Genomic DNA, 17,633 nt, shown 5'->3' with positions numbered 1-17,633 from the left:
TGTTTTTATGAGGACAAGTTTTCAAATCAGTAAATACCTAGGAGTGAAAGCATTCCAACTGTCCCATAGAAATGATATTTAAAAGTTTTGACATAAACATGGAAATTGACCCTTCAGGTCTTAAAACTTGAAATTTACATTTGTCTCATCTGAGTTCCTTCCTCAGCAAACAGATCCTCAGGCAAGGGACTTAAAACTCACCAGATCACCACATCGAAACAAGATGCCAGACACCCTCATTCATCATAATTGCTTTTTTTACCCTCAATTTCTTCCCTCAGTATATAAGCCTCCCCAGTTGTAGTTGGTCAGGGATTTGAGACTTTATCTCCCATTCTCCTTGGCTGCAGCACCCAATTAAATATTTCTTCCTTGGCAACATTCATTGTCTCAGTGATTGACATTCTGTGTGGTGAGCAGCAGGACTGAACCCCTGTCATTTTGGTTAACAGGAGCATGATTGCTGGATCAATGCTATGTCTAGCTCTTTAAGAACCCACCAAACCGTCTTCTAAAGAGGCTGAACCATGTCACATTTCAATGAGCAATGAAGAGTTCCTGTGTCTCCACATCCTTGCCATCTTTTGGCATTTTTAGTGTTTTCGCTTTCTACCATCCTAGTGGGTGCTAAGGGATAACTTATAGTTTTAAGTTGCAATTCCCTGATGACAAATGATGTTGACCACATTTTCACATTCATGTTTATTTTTGATGTCTATTCAGATCTTTTGCCCATGTTTAAATTGGGTCATTTGTCTTATTTTTTTAAAGTTTTTTTTTTTTTGAGAGGCAGTCTCACTCTGTCACCTGGACTGGAGTGCAGTGGTGTGATCTCAGCTCATTGTAACCTCCACCTCCCAGGTTCAAACGATTCTCCTGCCTCAACCTCAGGAGTAGCTGGGATTACAGGTGTGTGCCACTAAGCCCAGCTTGTTTTTATAGTTTTAGTATAGATAGGGTTTTGCCATATTGGCCACGCTGGTCTTGAACTCCTGACCTCAGGTGATCTGTCTGCTTTGGTCTCCCAAAGTGCTGGGATTACAGGCATGAGCCACTGCACCTGGCCCTGAGTTTTAAGTTCTTACCTGCTTAATTGTCCTTGCTAGAAACTCCAGTACAATGCTGAGTAGAAGTGGTGAGCTTGGAGATCATTTTCTTGTTCCATATCTTAGGATAAGAGCTTTCAGTCTTTCATCATTATGTATGATGTTAGCTGTGGGTCTTCATAGATGTCCTTTCTCAGGTTGAAGAAGTTCCTGTTTACTTTAGTCTGTTCACTGCTTTTATCACGAAAGGCTGTTGGAGTTTGTCAAATGCTTTGTGTCTATGGAAATCATTATATATTTATTTTTTGTGAATTATCCCATTAACAGACTGGATTTACTGATTTTCATATGTTAAAACAACCTTGCTTTCCTGGGATAAATCCCACTTGATCACGGTGTATAATTCTTTTTACATCTTGCTGAATTTCATTTGCTAGTACTTTTTTTTTTTTTTGCCTCTATATTCAAAAGGGATATTGGTATTATTTTTCTTTCCTAGTAATGTCTTCATCTGGTTATGGTATCCATGTCTTCTTTATGCATGTGTGCCTATGTATGTAACCCTAGGCACTCTAAAACGCAGGGCTCAGGGCATGAAACTCTCTTGCTCAGCTCTAACCCTTCTGGTCACCTCTTTATGACTTTTTCCCCCTTTAAGTCTGCCATTGAAGGACATTATATCCTAATTACACCTGAATAGAAGGGAGAACTTTGGGTCACATGCTACAGACAGTTCTCAAGACTAATAATTTACATTTATTGAATACTTTCTATGTACTCAGGCATTGTTCTAACCCCTTTGCATGTGTTAACTCAATCTTCCTAAGGAAACTTTCACTTGGAAAGGTTCAGTGATTTGTTCAGTGGTAACACACTGGAGCATGACTACATTTTAATTAGGGCAAAATTTTTCATTTGGCCAAGAACAAAATCTAATATCACTGATACTTTGTGAATAGTAATTTGAAAATTAAAAAAAAATTTTTTTTAAAGAAAAGCTTTGTTCTTCAAGTGTGATTGTTATTATTCTTGGGCCAAAATGTTTTTCAAGGTACATATTTCTACTCTTTTAAAAAAAAATTATTTTATTAGAGTCGGGGTCTCACTATGTTGCCCAGGGTGGTCCTGAACTATCAGACTCAAGTGATCTGCCCACCTCAGCCTCCCAAAGTGCTGGGATTACAGTTGTAAGCCACCATGCCAGGCCACATTTCTACATTCTTAATGAAGTCTGTGGAATCTACTTCAAATGCAATTTTAATTTATGTTTCAATTCTATGAAGATATTGGGTTGGTGCAAAACTAATTGCGGTTTTGGACCGTGAATTTTAAATCATTATAACTAGGCTCAACACATTTTTATTAATCAAAATAGGCACCATTACAATCAACACATTTTTGCCAACGAGAAATAAGTTGGTTTATTCCTGTAGCGTAAAAATCCGTGCTTCGGGATTTGACAAACTCTTGGAAAGCATTTTCTGCATCCTGCTGGTTGTGGAAGCGTTTTCCCTGCAAAAAGTTGTTGAGATGCTTGAAGATGTGGTAGTTGGTTGGCAAGAGGTCAGGTGAATACGGTGGATGAGGCAAAACTTCATAGCCCAATTCATTCAACTTTTGAAGTGTGGGTTGTGCAACATGCGGTCGGGCATTGTCGTGGAGAAGAATTGGGCCCTTTCTGTTGACCAATGCCAGCTGCAGGTGTTGCAGTTTTTGGTGCATCTCATCGATTTCCTGAGCATACTTCTCAGATGTAATGGTTTCACCGGGATTCAGAAAGCTGTAGTGGATCACACCAGCAGCAGACCACCAAATAGTGACCATGATCTTTTTTGGGTGCAAGACTGGCTTTGAGAAGTGCTTTGGAGCTGCTTCTTGATCCAACCACTGAGCTGATCGTCGCCGGTTGTCATATAAAATCCACTTTTCATCGCACGTCACAATCCGATCGAGAAATGGTTCGTTGTGGTTGCGTAGAATAAGAGAAGATGACACTTCAAAACGACGATTTTTTTGATTTTCAGTCAGCTCATGAGGCACCCACTTATCGAGCTTTTTCACCTTTCCAATTTGCTTCAAATGCCGAACGACTGTAGAATGGTTGACATTAAGTTCTTCGGCAACTTCTCTTGTAGTTGTAAGAGGATCAGCTTCGATGATTGCTCTCAGTTGGTCGTTGTCAACTTCTGATGGCCGGCCACTACGCTCCTCATCTTCAAGGCTCTCATCTCCTTTGCAAAACTTCTTGAACCACCACTGCACTGTACGTTCGTTAGCAGTTCCTGGGCCAAATGCGTTGTTGATGTTGCGAGTTGTCTCTGCTGCTTTACGACCCATTTTGAACTCGAATAAAAAAATTGCTCGAATTTGCTTTTTGTCTAACATCATTTTCATAGTCTAAAATAAACATAAACAGCAAGTAAGATGTCATTAGCAAAAAAACACAAAGAAATGCCCATTAAAATGATGTATAATATGACCACATTTATTTAAGAATGTATTCCAATATTAAATGCCAAATTCCAACAATGCAAAAACTGTTACTACTTTTTTTTTTTGGAGACAGAGTCTCGCTCTGTCACCCAAGCTGGAGTGCAGTGGTACAATCTTGGCTCACTGGAATCTCTGCCTCCTGGGCTCAAGTGATTCTCGTGCCTCAGCCTCCCGAGCAGCTGGGACTACAGACATGTGCCACCACATCTAGCTAATTTTTGTATTTTTAGTAGAGATGAGGTTTTAGCATGTTGGCCAGGCTGGTCTCAAACTCCTGACCTCAAGTGTTCTGCCTGCCTAGGCCTCCCAAAGTGCTGGGATTACAGATGTGAGCCACTGCACCCAGCCCCATCTTTTAAAATTTGAATCTTATAATTATAAAAATGTTACTTTATCATGGGAAAATAGGCAAGTGGAAGTATATTTTTAAATGTTTTCTCTCAAAAGAAGTGTCAACATTCTTAAGAATATGGCACTGAAGCAAACAAATGCAGTTAACTTGCTGCTTAGAAAAGACTTGGAATAAAGACTCTTTGACTCTTACCTTAGGAATCAGGTTTCTAGGACTAAGTGCTATATAATAAACTAGTGCCTGAGTACAAAAAATTTTCAGGGGTCCACATTCAGTCAGTTGTCTCTGGCAGAGGCACTGAGTTGGAGGGGGCTGTTTGTGTCCTTGTCTCTGAATGGAAGATTGTCCTCTGGGAATATCTCTGCTGTTCAATAGAGAAAGGCAAAAGGACATAGAAAAGGGTATCTGCAGAATCAAATGGTGAGCCAATCATTTTCCTTCTGACCATTTCTGTATTGCTTCTGAAGCAGCTCAGTTATTAGGTGAGCTTGTGAGTGAGAAAAAGCACATTTTCGAGTGAGGGATACAAACTGCCTTACAAAAAGCAGGACTGCTTCAGAGACATTGAACTAACAGAGGAAAGTTGGCATGGAGAAATGATTAATTTGGAGGAAAATTTTTGATACTATATATTTGTAATTTGGGGCATTTTATGTGTACTCTAGGACCATTTGTTCACAGAGAACCATTCCATATAACATTATATGAACACGTAAACCCTAAGATACTTAAAAACAACCCAGCTTTATTGAGATATAATTCACATGCTATACATTTCACTCATTTAAAGTGTACAATGTACTTATATTACAGAGGAATAGTGTTATATATAACACGGATTCCTATAATGTTGAAACTGCAAGGCCTCCTAGTGGTAGGGTTTAAATGTACTAGAGAAGAAATTAAATTACTTAATATCATAGGGGCTCTAGTAATTATTTTAGCTTTCAAAATGTCTGATAAACTTACATAGTAATTTTTTTGGCAACATCCCTGCTTTAAGGAAGGTAGTTAGAGATGTTTGATGCTCTAGAAGTTTAAATGGGATTATAAAACTCCCATCTCCTTCTGTGGTGTGGACAGCGTTATTTTTCTGTTATTTATACAAGAAGTGAGGCTGTTTGAAGTTTTGAAGCATAACTTCACAAGATTTGGAGTACAGCCAAGTATATAATGAAACATTTACAATGTGTTTCCTTTTCTGACTTTTGGTTACAACATGTAAGTCATTTTCATGGTTATATTTTTCACTACTGGTGGTACTTATTAGGGTTTTAGCAGGTGATGGTTAATAATGCGTTTTTCCTTGATTCATGCTTAGAAACAATTAAGTAGGATACAGGAGTCAGACAGAAATCAAAATGTCAGCTTTATTACTGTTAAAATTGGTTGGAAAGCAGGGTTTAGGTATGCAGCCACAAGGGTTTCTTGGATTATTAGGTTCGATGTTAGTGCTAGAAAACTTACAATAACAGTGGCTTAAACAAGGGAGACACCATTTCTCACCTGAAAGTACAATGGTGTCATACCATGACTGGCAGGATATTCTACAGTACCAGACACCTAGACTCCTTTTAATCTTGTTGATTTTTCTATGCAATGGCTTCCTTTCCCAGGGTCATCCTGGGGTCTAGGATGACTGCTTCAGTTCCAGTCATCATGTATACATTCCAGCCAGAAGGAAGAAAGAGGAGGTGAAGGGCAGGATATCTCCATTTAAGGACTTGTCATTTTTGCTTATATCCCATTAACTAAAACAGTTACTAAGACAAATCTAACTAGGAAAGTGAATATTCTGGGTAGTCATGTACTCATGTTAAATGGAGAATTCTATTACAGAAAGGGAGAAAAGATACTGATGGACAACTTGTAGTCTCTGCCACATTCCTGAGTTCAACTTACATAACTAGGCAGAGGCAAAGCTAGCCAACCACTGTCTTCCACTAGAGGGAGGCGCAAGCTGCTTATCACTGAACAGACTCACCTCAAGGGTCAATCGCTTGCAGGAGGGGAACACAGAAGGGGCTGAGCCACACATGCTGGGTTCCTTCTCATTTCCACAACTGATGTTCGACTTTTCTAAGGGGCAGTACAGAGAACCGTCAAAAGGCAGGAAAGCAGTACATGATTTGGCACCACAGTAACAAGGTTTTCTTAGTTTCCCATTATCTAGCCTTTCTTTGTCTTCACTGCCTGTTAGATTAAGATATCTTCCTGAATAATCATAAGAGAGTTCTTCTTCTGGCACAATATCTTTGGCTGCAAAAAGTGCCAACTTAGGTACCATTGAGTCAATTCGGACAGGAATCATCAAAAGGTTTGGCTCACAAGAATGATTAAGGAATCTTCCAATATTTCCTATATAAGTAGGGTCAACAAATGTTTCCATTACCTGCCCAGTATAAACATGTTCCCTGATGGCTATAATGTAGTTAGAGTCAGATTTTGTTTGTAAGTGAATTCTTCTCTGAACTTCAGAGAATCCTAAAACCTCACCAGCATATTCACAGACAAACCTTCCTTTTGGTATAAATTCCAAGGTACGAAGTCCCCAGCCTTTTTTATGCGTCTTGAACACTTGGAAGTGGAACTGCAGACCTTTCTGGACCACTCTGTTTCTGCAGTGGTCACTGCATCGGCACAGGACATTGCATTCAAAAACAGGCTCTGCATACTTTCCTCCAGATCCTATATCTCTAAGGCATGAGTTATCATCATAGTTCTCTCCATGGCGGAGACAGGAGCAAGTGCCAGGGAGGCAGGGAGTTTTGACACAAATGCATCCGGGAAAGGTTATTTGAGTGGGATCAATGTCTGCTCCAGGTCCAACTACATGATCAGGAGTGTACTGTAAAAAATATACACACTGTAAGTGAGCATGGCATGTCATATATTTCCTATATATTCCAAGTAGTTTTTGACTGGGACCCATTCTAATTCTAACATATATAAAAACAGTTCAAAACTGACAAAACACAGTGTACTAAGATATTGTCCAAAAAGATCTTTCTTCAATAAAACAAGAATTTTTTTTTTTTTTTTTTTGAGACAGGGTCTTGCTCTGTTGCACAGGCTGGAGTGCAGTGGTGTGATCACAGTTCACTGTAACCTGGGCTCAAGTGATTCTCCTGCCTCAGCTTCCTTACTTGCTACAGCTACAAGTGGGAACAACCATGCCCAGCTAAGATTAATTTTTAGAATTTGTGGTTTTATTTTAGGTTATGTATAAGGATGAGTTGGGCATTATAATACTTAATGTATATAATAGTATGTTATATATAGGTACGCATGACATATACATGTATTTATATATGTATTATGTACGTATAAGGACAATAAGAAAAACAGTATTTTTTTCTCTTATCAGAAACGGAAAGTTTTGTAACTTATTTTGTTTCACTCTTAGCTTTGGATGTCAGAAAACTCAGTGCTGAATTTAGTGTCTGAGTACAGTTAAGCATTTTATCCTTAGCTTTTGATCTCTTTTACCTTTACCTTATATACATGCATATATGTATTTTAATTGTGAGTTACCTCAGATACTAGTTGGGGATGAGAAAGTCATAAATGACAAGTCAATTGCACACAGAATTCCAAAAATGCTATTTCTTAAATAGATATTACTAGATATTTAACTTTATTATAGATGTACACTTGTAAAGAAATTCTGTTCTAATTAAATGGGAAAGGAATATAAAAAATTACATTTATATAAAATATATAAAATATAAAAACATTACATTTATAAAATGTTATATAAAAAGAAGACAATCCTCAATCTAAACTCTATGTGAAGCCTGATCTCTGGTTAGATCCTCATTAGCATCGTGAAGCATATTTTCAAACTGTGATTTCATATTAAAGTATCTCTCGTGAACCCAGATTTTTTTTTATGTATACAGTAATTCTTGCTTACATAAAACCGAATCCATTTTATACCTGCTTTATTCCAAAAAGGATTTAATGAGACTCACAAACAGGTAAGATAAATGAACAAGTAAGGACAGTAAGGTGAAAGGGAAATAGAGCAAACAGGTCCAGTGAGCTTAGACACACAGTGTGTGGTAGAAGTAGACTGGACATTTGGCTCTGCCTAAGAGCTGCCAATTCAGAGAAGGATATATGATTAGATACGCAGTTTGCCCTGCCTGTAAGGAATAATCTCATTGTTCAGAAGCGGCACTGACTTTTTTCAGTATTGATACCAGGAAGGAATTCCACCAATGTGTTCTTCTAAACCATTCTTTTCCAGGAAGCAGTTTCATGGGCTTTTAAAATTCTGGTCCTCAATAAAGGTTGCTGGGATCCCACAACAGCAGAGTCGGGTAAGAGCAGTTCTGCAAGGAACGAGTTGCATGGCCTTTCATTGGGGATAGATTTTAAAGCACCTGGAGGAACGTTTGCACCATGTCTTCCAGTCAATCCTCCATTAATATTTTGTCTCCAGTCCAAGCTTTAGAAAGGTATTGAACAGCAGGTAGTTATACTCCTTGTGGAGGCCTCAGGTGGAGCTATGTAGTTAAGTGCAAAACCCTATGCTAAAAAAAACTCTGAGCTGGGGAGGATTGACATCCTCTTGTGAAAGATGAGGAGGACAACCAGTGGGAGGAATTGTGGGGGAAGGCCAACATTCTGCTTAAAAAGTCATTTGGGGGTGGAGAGAGGAAATAGCTTTTGTTTGTGTTGTTTCTTACAGCTTTAGCTTAGCAGGAATATCCTAAATGGATAAAGGATGGGTTAGAAAATGATGCTCTATCAGTCAAACTCAATGACTGCTGTTTTATATAGAATCTACCTTCAGCTTTTTAAAGGTTCAGTGTTGAAATGTAAATGGTTACTCAGACATTTTAAAAAGTACTTGTAAAATGAAGATCTCTGTTAAACTTTTCATGTTAAACTTGATTTGTCATTAAAGGCGCACATAGTTTTAAGGTATATATAAATCACTAAACGCTAAAGTTTTTTTTTTGACATGGATAACTTCTTTTAAAATCAAGTCTGACTTACTGCAGTTTTCTAATCAGGAAAGCAGGTGAAAAACAGTTTTATTTAGTTATTTTTACTTACAAATTTAAAAAGATTTTGGAGAATCTCATGATATTTCTTAAAATTCTGCAATTAAACTTGCTGCACAATCTATAAGCCTCTAGGGACTTATAGATGGTAGCTAATTCCAAATGAACTGCAGATACCTTCCAAAAGGTAACAGAGACTTCTGGGAAAATTCCTGTTTAAACAAATTTTTTCCCCTTGATGGATATAATAACTGATCCTGATACCAATAATTGCTTTGAGTCATTTTATCTTCATGTTTCCATTTTCTCCTCCATAAAAGGTCAATAAAATATCATTTCAGATGATAATGACTTAAAAAATGACTATACTCAAGAATAATCTTTTGAAAACCTTAGTCTAATTTAATATCTGATTATGTAATTACCCATTTTTAAGGTATTTACATATTGAAAAGCTATTTATTATTTTCAGAAATAATGTTAGGTCATTGTCCTAACATTCTATTCAAATATTTACATGCCATGTGGTTAAACTTTGAGTAGTCATGTGCTGCGTAATGACTTTTCAGTCAGACTACATATATCTATATACAATGGTAGTCCTGTAAGATTAGAATACAGTATTTTTACTGTATGTTTTCTATGTTTAGATACACAAACACCACTGCATTACAAGTATCTACAGTACTCAGTGTAGTAACATTCTGTGCAGGTTTGTAGCCTAGGAGTGATAGGGTATTATCATACAGCCTAAGTGTGTAGTAGGCTATACCATCTAGGTTTGTGTAAGTACTGTGCACTCTATAACATTTGCATAATGATGAAACTGTCTAATGATGCATTTCTGAGACTGTTTCCCCATAGTTAAATAATAGTTGTTTCTGGAGTATAACTGTATCTGAAAGCTAATGTAAAGTAGGTTACAAACTGGGAGTCAGCTGATATGACCTAAGCCAGACTTCTGCTGAAACAATTAGGGAAGAGGCATTCTCTTTCCACTAGAATTGTTCAACTGTAGTGTTTGCCTGGCATTTCCAAGTTCCGCCACATAGATGAGGCCTACTGAGTGGGTAGCCTACCACAGAAATGGGGAGCAGGGGTGTGAAGGGGGAGGGTGGTGGGAAGAAGTATCTGACAATACTTTTAGAATTATTGGGTCCAGACATGCCTATAGTTACCACTTTTGGACTTTTCTGATTTGAGGCAATTCCTTCCCTTTTTTGTTGGAGCCAGTTTGTATTGTTTATGTTTCTTGCAAACAAATGAGTCCTGACTGATACACCCTGGGTAGAAGCTGAGGATGGTTTCAGGAAATGGTTAGAAAATGTACTCTGTTAACCAAAAATAAAATTCTAAGTCTCCTGATCATCTGAACAGACCCCTCCTCTCAGCAAGAGCATTCCAAAGCTAACCTGAAAAACTGGTTCAGGTCATGATGGGAAGGGGGCGGGGGTCAGACATGCCTCATTATACCCTCTTCCCTTTTGGAATTACTGATAGAACAGACTCTTTCAGTCTGATAAAAAACATTTACAATCTATTCTCTCTGAAGCCTGCTACCTGGAGACTTCACCTGCATGATAATAAACCTTGGTCTCCACAACCCTTTATCTTCCCCAAGACATTGCTAAGTTTTTAGATAATAACAATTCCTTCAAGCAAACTGTTAATCAGAAACTGGAAGCTTCCGCTTCCAGCTGTGCTGTCTTTCTGGACTGAACCAATGTACATCTTACATGTATTTGACTGTTGTCTCATGTCTCCCTAAAATGTATAAAACTAAGCCATATCCCAACCACCTTGGGTGCATGTTCTCAGGATCTCCTGAGGGCTGTGTCATGGTCCATGGTCACTCATATTTGGCTCAGAATAAATCTATTCAAATAGTTTGCAGAGTTTGACTCTTTTCATAGACAAGTCAAAGGTATAAATGGTCAATGAACAAAGATGTCTTCAATTAGGAGGTTAGACTAGAGCAAAGTATGCAGGAGACCACGCAGGAAAACTCTATGACTATGGTCTTGAACTGTGAGGAAGCAGCGGAGAGCTTCCTAGTGTAGAACATGGAATGCTCTAAAGGAGACACAAACTACAGCCAAGTATTAGCACTGTGATTCTGGACAAGTGACTTGTTAGGCTTCAGATTAATTGCTATAAGACAAGGATAATACCCACATTTGGGGTGCTATCATGAAATTTTAATGAAATAATGCTGGACTCCATGTCAGACACTTTATAAAAATATTGGCTTCTTTCAGTTCTTCTAGATATTACTTTTAGATGTGATATTTAAAACAACATATGTTTCTGGCAAATTACTTAACATTACTAAATATCTTATTTATTTCACAGGTTTCTGTGAAAGAAAAACTGACAGAACAGGCTTAAAAAGCTTACTCTAGGGATTAGCACATATATGTTCGATAAAAATTTTGCAGGTAGTATATAGTAGGGTAGTGAAGAAAATAAGTTCTGGAGTTAAACATTCCAGGTTCAAACATATTCAAACCAAAACTGTGTCTAGGAAGTCATCGGACTGTATACCTTTCCTCCATTACTTCTCCATTTGAGTGGGGAAAAGCTAAGAGCTGACCCAGACCAGACTTCTTTCATTTATCAAGTATTACCTTACTGTCTGCAATATGCACATACAGGGATTTAGAAACAGTCAGAAAAGTATAAAGGACATGGAGAATGGGATTTTTTTTTTTTTTTTGAAGATACTGCTGCCCAGGCTGGAGTGCAGTGGCATAATCATAGCTCACTGCAGCCTCCAACTGCTGGGCTCAAGGTCAGCCTCCCAAGTAGGTGGGACTACAGGCATGCACCACCATGTCTGGTTAATTTAAAATACAATGTTTTTGTAGAGATGGGGTCTCACTTTGTTGCCCAGGGTGGTCTTAAACTCCTGACTTCAAGAGATTCTCCCACCTTGGCCTCCAAAAGGGTTGGAATTATGGGAGGGAGCCACCATGCCTGGCTGGGATTTTTAAAATTTCCTGCATTGTTTTTTTTTGTTGTTGTTGTTGTTGTTGTTGAGACGTAGTCTTGCTCTGTCACCCAGGCTGGAGTGCAGTGGCCGCATCTCAGCTCACTGCAAGCTCCGCCTCCCGGGTTTATGCCATTCTCCTGCCTCAGCCTCCCAAGTAGCTGGGACTACAGGCGCCCGCCACCTCGCCTGGCTAGTATTTTGTATTTTTTTTAGTAGAGACGGGGTTTCACTGTGTTAGCCAGGATGGTCTCGATCTCCTGACCTTGTGATCCACCTGTCTCGGCCTCCCAAAGTGCTGGGATTATAGGCTTGAGCCACCGCGCCCGGCACGTTTTACTTTTTCTTCGTATGTATCAAAGCACAGAATTACTCATGCAAGAGCTGGGAATAAATGCAAAATGATCAGGGCAAAATGATATATTGGAAACAAGCACTGGGTGAAGATTTCAAGTTTTCTGACAGAAAACTTAAGAGAAAATACACTCTTGTCTTGGCTATTCCTGTCTGCAATAATTTCTTTCTTCTCTGAAATAGACTTAGTTAATAGCATGAACTTCAGGGTCTAAATGACACAGACTGTAGGGCTCTCTAATTGTGTTGAATGTGTAGGTCTTACCTTTCTAACAGATATGTGTCTCAGGGAAAAGCATGGTTATGAGGTTTGGAGTGTGGCATGCTGATGGGGGTGGGGTTCCTATCCATAGGACGAGGCACACAGCAGGTGCTCAAGAAGCATTTTTTGATTGCCAGATTGCAGCTCTTGATACTTTTTTTTTTTCTTGATACTTATTAACGAGAAGTTTGACTTTTCTGAATCACATTCTGTACTGAAGACCCAGAAACTGAAGTATGACACTATAATATTCTAGGCCTAAAACCTGGGCCTCTGATTTATAAAGAAGTGCTGTGAAAATCTTCATTCCTTTTTTGGTTGTGTTAAAACCCCAGCTACAAGAATCTTTGTACTTGGCCTCTAGCCTCATAAGTTTGTTTTTCCTCCAAGCAGCTATTAGAAGACTGTGAGCCAGATAATTCTTGTCAAGGCCTGCTGAGATCTTAAAAATAATGTTTGAAGCTGGTTTCAGAGACCTGAAAAATGGTTAGATCCAACTGTTAGCTCAAGAAAATCAATTAGTTTATTCTCTACTTGGCTTTCAACACTGATGACATTATGAGATGCTTGTTTCCAATATGAACATTTGAATTTCTTTTTGCTTTTTCACACAGTAGCCAAAGGCAAAACAGACACAAAGTTATTTTTATCTTGAAAGTTTTTCATGCCTTAATTCTTATGTGTGCATATGCCTGTGAAGGCAGGGTTTGGAGCAAGCAAGCTGTTTTGACCTTTTATAAGAGTGGTTTTGTGTTCCATGAATATATGGAAGAAAACGACTTGAATGCACTTTTAGGCTTGTCACTTAAATGTTTTAAGCATGTTTGATCTTCTTGGTAAGAAAGACAATAAGGTCTCTTAGGAGGGGATCCTGTCTTATTTTTGTAACTCTATCTCTATTGAGAACTGTGCATGTACAGAGATAGAACACTGTGGGACTGAGTTTTAATCTCCCAGTTTTCATTTATGCCTACCAACTGTAGACATAACAATCAATCATAAAGCTTCCTCTTGTCACTCCTTTCTCCCCTTTTAAAAATAGATGTGTTTAATATACTCTGCGAAATATAAAACCTCAAGATTTTATGGACATTAATGATTACAGTGATTCTAAGGGAGATACTTATATTACTTATTTTTAAATAATGCTTAAAGTGAGTTAATTAAAAAATATGTCGGGCAGTTTTACAGATTGTTCTTGGATATGGCAAAGAAAAATATGACCCAAGATTGTAAATAGAATAGCCTCAAACACACACACATACACACACATATATCTATACACACACACACAGGCACAGCAGGAATATTGAAGCTAATCATAACAGTTGTAAACACCTTGAGGGTAGAATGTGTTTTCCTGTTTGTTGTATTCTTTGCAGCCCAACCCACCACCTTGCATATATTTAGCTCTCAATTTGTTGAATTAAGAATGGACTAGAACAGTGGTTTTTTTAATCAGTGTTTTTGACCAGGAACTCAGCAACGCTTAGTGCTGAGTAAGTTTTCAGGGACCACTGTTTAATATTGGGCCAGCCAACTGTATTATTAACATAAATTGCCAAAGGTAGTCTGGGGAACAATAATAATTTCTGACATTAATCTTATTCTACTCTTTTGAGGACTAAACTGATTTTTTTTATCTTGCCCAAATTCCTACCTAAGGCACCTGAGGAGTCATGCCTCACAAACCATAAAATCTCATCAGAGGAGTTTTAATTTTAACCCTATATAGCATGGTCTGCTTTCTAACCTGACTCTGGCACAACATCACATAACAAATAAAGGAAGAAATCAAAATATTTTAACCCCAAATATATTTCCTTGCCATATTTTGACATTGCCCTGGAGGGTTGTCTCTTGTGGGAAAAATCCACACTCTATTATAGAGAATCCCCTTTCCCCCTCTTTTTCTTTCTTTCCACAACCAGGAGATAATAAACTAAGAGCGAGGCACCTTTTTAAGTTCGGTAAGAAACATTTTCCAAACTGCTCCCTCTGAAGTCGGCTGAGAGTTTCCTCCGCACAATAAAACTTGGTCTCTACTTGGCCTGGTGTGGTGGCTCACTTCTGTAATCCCAGCACTTTGGGAGGCCGAGGTGGGCGGATCACTTGAGGTCAGGAGTTTGAGACCAGCCTGGGCAACATGGTAAAACCCTGTTTCTACTAAAAATACAAAAATTATCTGGGCGTGGCTGTGGGTGCCTGTAATCCCAGCTACTTGGGACGCTGAGGCGGGAGAATCGCTTGAACCTGGGAGGCGGAGGTTGCAGTGAGCTGATCGCACCACCACTCTAGCCTGGGTGATGGAGTCAAGCTCCGTCTCAAAAGAAACCCCTTTATCTTAACCTAAACATTTCTATTGATCCCAGGTCTTCAGATAAACTCTACCAATTGTTAACCAGAAAAATTTTAAATCTACTTATAGTCTGGAAGCCCCTCTACCACTTTGCGTTGCCCTGACTTTCTGAACCAAACCAATGTACATGTTAAATGTATTTGATTGACGTCTCCTCTCTCCCAAACGAGTATAAAACCAGGCTGTGCCCTAATCACCCGGAACACATGTTCTCAGCATCTCCTGAGGGCTGTGTCACAGGTCATGGTCACTCGTATTTGGCTCAGAATAAATCTCTTCAAATATTTTACAGAGTTTGATTCTTTTCCTTGACATCTTTGAAAGCTGCTATTGAATCTATTATCTTAACTGATCCTCACAAGATTCCTAGGAAAAAGAAAGGGCAGATAGGGTTCATTGTTGATAATGGATGGCTATGTATTTTTAAATTATTATTTTCATTTTGCAGATGAATAAACTCAGGCTCTGGGAAGTAGCTAAGATGGCTAAGCTCTGAACCATGCGGATTACCTGAGGTTGGGAGTTTGAGACCGGCCTTACCAACATGGAGAAACCCTGTCTCTACTAAAAATAAAAAAATTAGCCGGGTGTGGTGGCACATGCCTGTAATCCCAGCTACTCGGGAGGCTGAGGCAGGAGAATTGCTTGAACCCGGGAGGTGGAGGTTGCGGTGAGCCGAGATAAGAGATAATGCCATTGCACTCCAGCCTGGACAACAAGAGCGAAACTCAGTTTCAAAAAAAAAAAAAAAAAAAAAAAAAAAAAAAAAAAGAGTAGAAAGGGCTTTGAGAAGTTAATAGCAGCGAACATTTACTGAGTTCTTAGAGCAAACCAGAAAGTGTATTTTCCTTGCAATTTTCAAAGCAATCCGGAAGAGAGGTACTGTTAGAACTGGAAGACTCTAAGGCTTAGCCAAAGCTAATTTATACTTGCCCAAGAGCCCACAGCATGAGGGAGACCACAGCTAAGGCTGACTCGCGGGGCTGTTTTTAATGCACGACACCGGGTGCTATCCACTAACAGGCCCCACGGCTTATCCTACCTGTGAGAGACACCTGAGACCGGAGAGGTAAATGACTCCCCCATTGATGCCTCCTTGAGTTCTGAGGACAGGACTGGGACAAAAAGCCGGGTTCTCATAAGGCCTCTGGTTCTGCGCTTCAGGGAATGGACTGAAAAGGACAGCACCCTTGCTAAGGTGATGCCGTGGGTTAACAGAAAAAGGCCCAGGCCGGGGCATGCACACCTATTCCCGCGCACCACCGGTGTGCTATAAGAGAAGACAAAAGGTCGCGATTGGGAGGCCGTCCTGGCGAGGCTGCTGGAGAAGGAGACCACGTGGGGGAGCCGCGCGTCTGCCTCCCGCGCCGCCTGGCCCCGCCCCTACCTGGAAGGGCGCCGGCGCGGCCCCCGGGGGCCACGCGCCCACCGGCAAGTTTTCCTGGCCGCACGCGACATCCAGCTGCTCAGTCGGGGCCTCAGGCTTCTCCTTAAACTCCGCCATCCCACAAGGCCCTGTCTTCTTCGCCGCTTCCGCGAACATTTACCCGCCTCACGCAGCGCCTACTACCCTGACAGGCCTGGGCCGCGCAGTGGATGCTGGGACTTGTGGTCCCTTGGACCCACCGCCTCATGGGAATTGTAGTTCTTTTCTCCTCACGCGAGGCCTGTGAAGGCGCTTCCCTTCCTTGACTTTTTGGGTCTGGCTCTCGCTTTGATTTGAGCCAGAGGCACCACAGATAATTACAAAGCCGTGTAAGGTACGGACAAAACAGACTGAGGTGCTTTCGTTTTTCCTGGGAGCATCAGAGAGGGGGCTTTGGAGGTGAGGTCATTTGTCCGGGTTTTTGAGGACTCAATGGACGTTTGTGGAGTGGAGGCAGGGGTGCGTCCTAAGCCGAGCAGGGAAATACACACCAAGGTTTCTAAAGATCTGCGACTTGCCGGGAAGTTGACTGACATGTGATAGGGTTTGTGCCAAGGCGATAGCCTCACAGGTTGCCTTAAGGAATTTGTGTGGGGCATGCTCACTCCCTGATGGAGATATCTGTGCCCCTTTGCCTGTCCTTTTCTCTCCTCTCCATCCCTCTACCCTCACCCCTCCAAGCCCCTACCCTGCCAAAGGATTCTGATAGCTTAAAGACTGCTGAATCTGGTGGAGCATTTTCAGCCTCACTGAAGCTCTCTGACATGATTGTCCTGCTTCTCCTTGAAACTGTAAACCAAAAATAAAATTCTAATCCTCCAAATCATCTGAATGGACCCCTCCTCTCTGCCAAGGTTAACCTGAGAAACTGGTTCAGGCCATGATGGGAAGGGGGGTCCAACATGCCTCATTATGCCCTTCTTCCTTTTGGAATTCAGGAAAAGCCAGCCAGCATCAACATCAACACAGACCTTAAGTCTGATACGAAACATTTACAATCTGTTCTCTCTGAAATTTGCCACTTAGAGGCTTCATCTCCACGATCATATTTGGTATCCACAACCTCTTATTGCAACCCAGACATTTGTTTCTATTGTTTCTAGGTCTTTAGATAATAACCAATTGCCAATCAGAAAATCTTTAAATCTACCTATGACCTGGAAGCCACTTCTCACCCACTTCTAGTTGTCTGCCTTTCCAGATCCAACCGATCTTACGTGTATTGATTGATGTGTTATGCCTCCCTAAAATGTGTGAGAGTAAGTTGTATCCCGACTACTTTGGGCACATGTCATCAGGACTGCCTGAGGCTATGTCAGGGACGCATTCCTAAGCTT

At 40.1% G+C, this 17,633-nt stretch overlaps 1 protein-coding gene across 2 annotated transcripts; it reads right to left on the bottom strand.

The window, feature by feature from the left end:
• Positions 1–2,389: 2,389 nt before the first annotated feature.
• On the bottom strand, positions 2,390–16,480 carry LOC126948977 (histone-lysine N-methyltransferase SETMAR). 2 transcript variants are annotated; one of them, XM_050781403.1, is made up of 3 exons: positions 16,258–16,480; positions 5,876–6,739; positions 2,390–3,443 (listed from the first exon to the last, which is right to left on the bottom strand). In XM_050781403.1, the coding sequence occupies exons 1-3, from the start codon at positions 16,411–16,413 to the stop codon at positions 2,409–2,411; spliced, it is 2,055 nt and encodes a 684-aa protein (XP_050637360.1). In that variant the 5' UTR covers positions 16,414–16,480; the 3' UTR covers positions 2,390–2,408. The 2 variants fall into 2 exon arrangements, with proteins under 2 accessions (XP_050637360.1, XP_050637361.1); XM_050781404.1 differs by lacking the exon at positions 5,876–6,739 and having other exon boundaries at positions 16,258–16,464.
• Positions 16,481–17,633: the final 1,153 nt, after the last annotated feature.

The sequence above is a fragment of the Macaca thibetana genome, chromosome 2 (assembly GCF_024542745.1).
Source record: "Macaca thibetana thibetana isolate TM-01 chromosome 2, ASM2454274v1, whole genome shotgun sequence".
NCBI classification, from domain to species: domain Eukaryota; kingdom Metazoa; phylum Chordata; class Mammalia; order Primates; family Cercopithecidae; genus Macaca; species Macaca thibetana.
This window is presented reverse-complemented; position numbering and strand designations above follow the sequence as displayed.

Bases quoted from the DNA above. Each gene is read 5' to 3' on its own strand.
- LOC126948977 (XM_050781403.1), bottom strand. From the start codon at position 16,413: ATGTTCGCGGAAGCGGCGAAGAAGACAGGGCCTTGTGGGATGGCGGAG. The intron at 6,740-16,257 runs GTAGGGGCGGGG...TATTTTTTACAG, and splicing joins CCGCGCCGGCGCCCTTCCAG to TACACTCCTGATCATGTAGT. The intron at 3,444-5,875 runs GTGAGTCTGTTC...TGTTTATTTTAG, and splicing joins GCAAGCGATTGACCCTTGAG to ACTATGAAAATGATGTTAGA.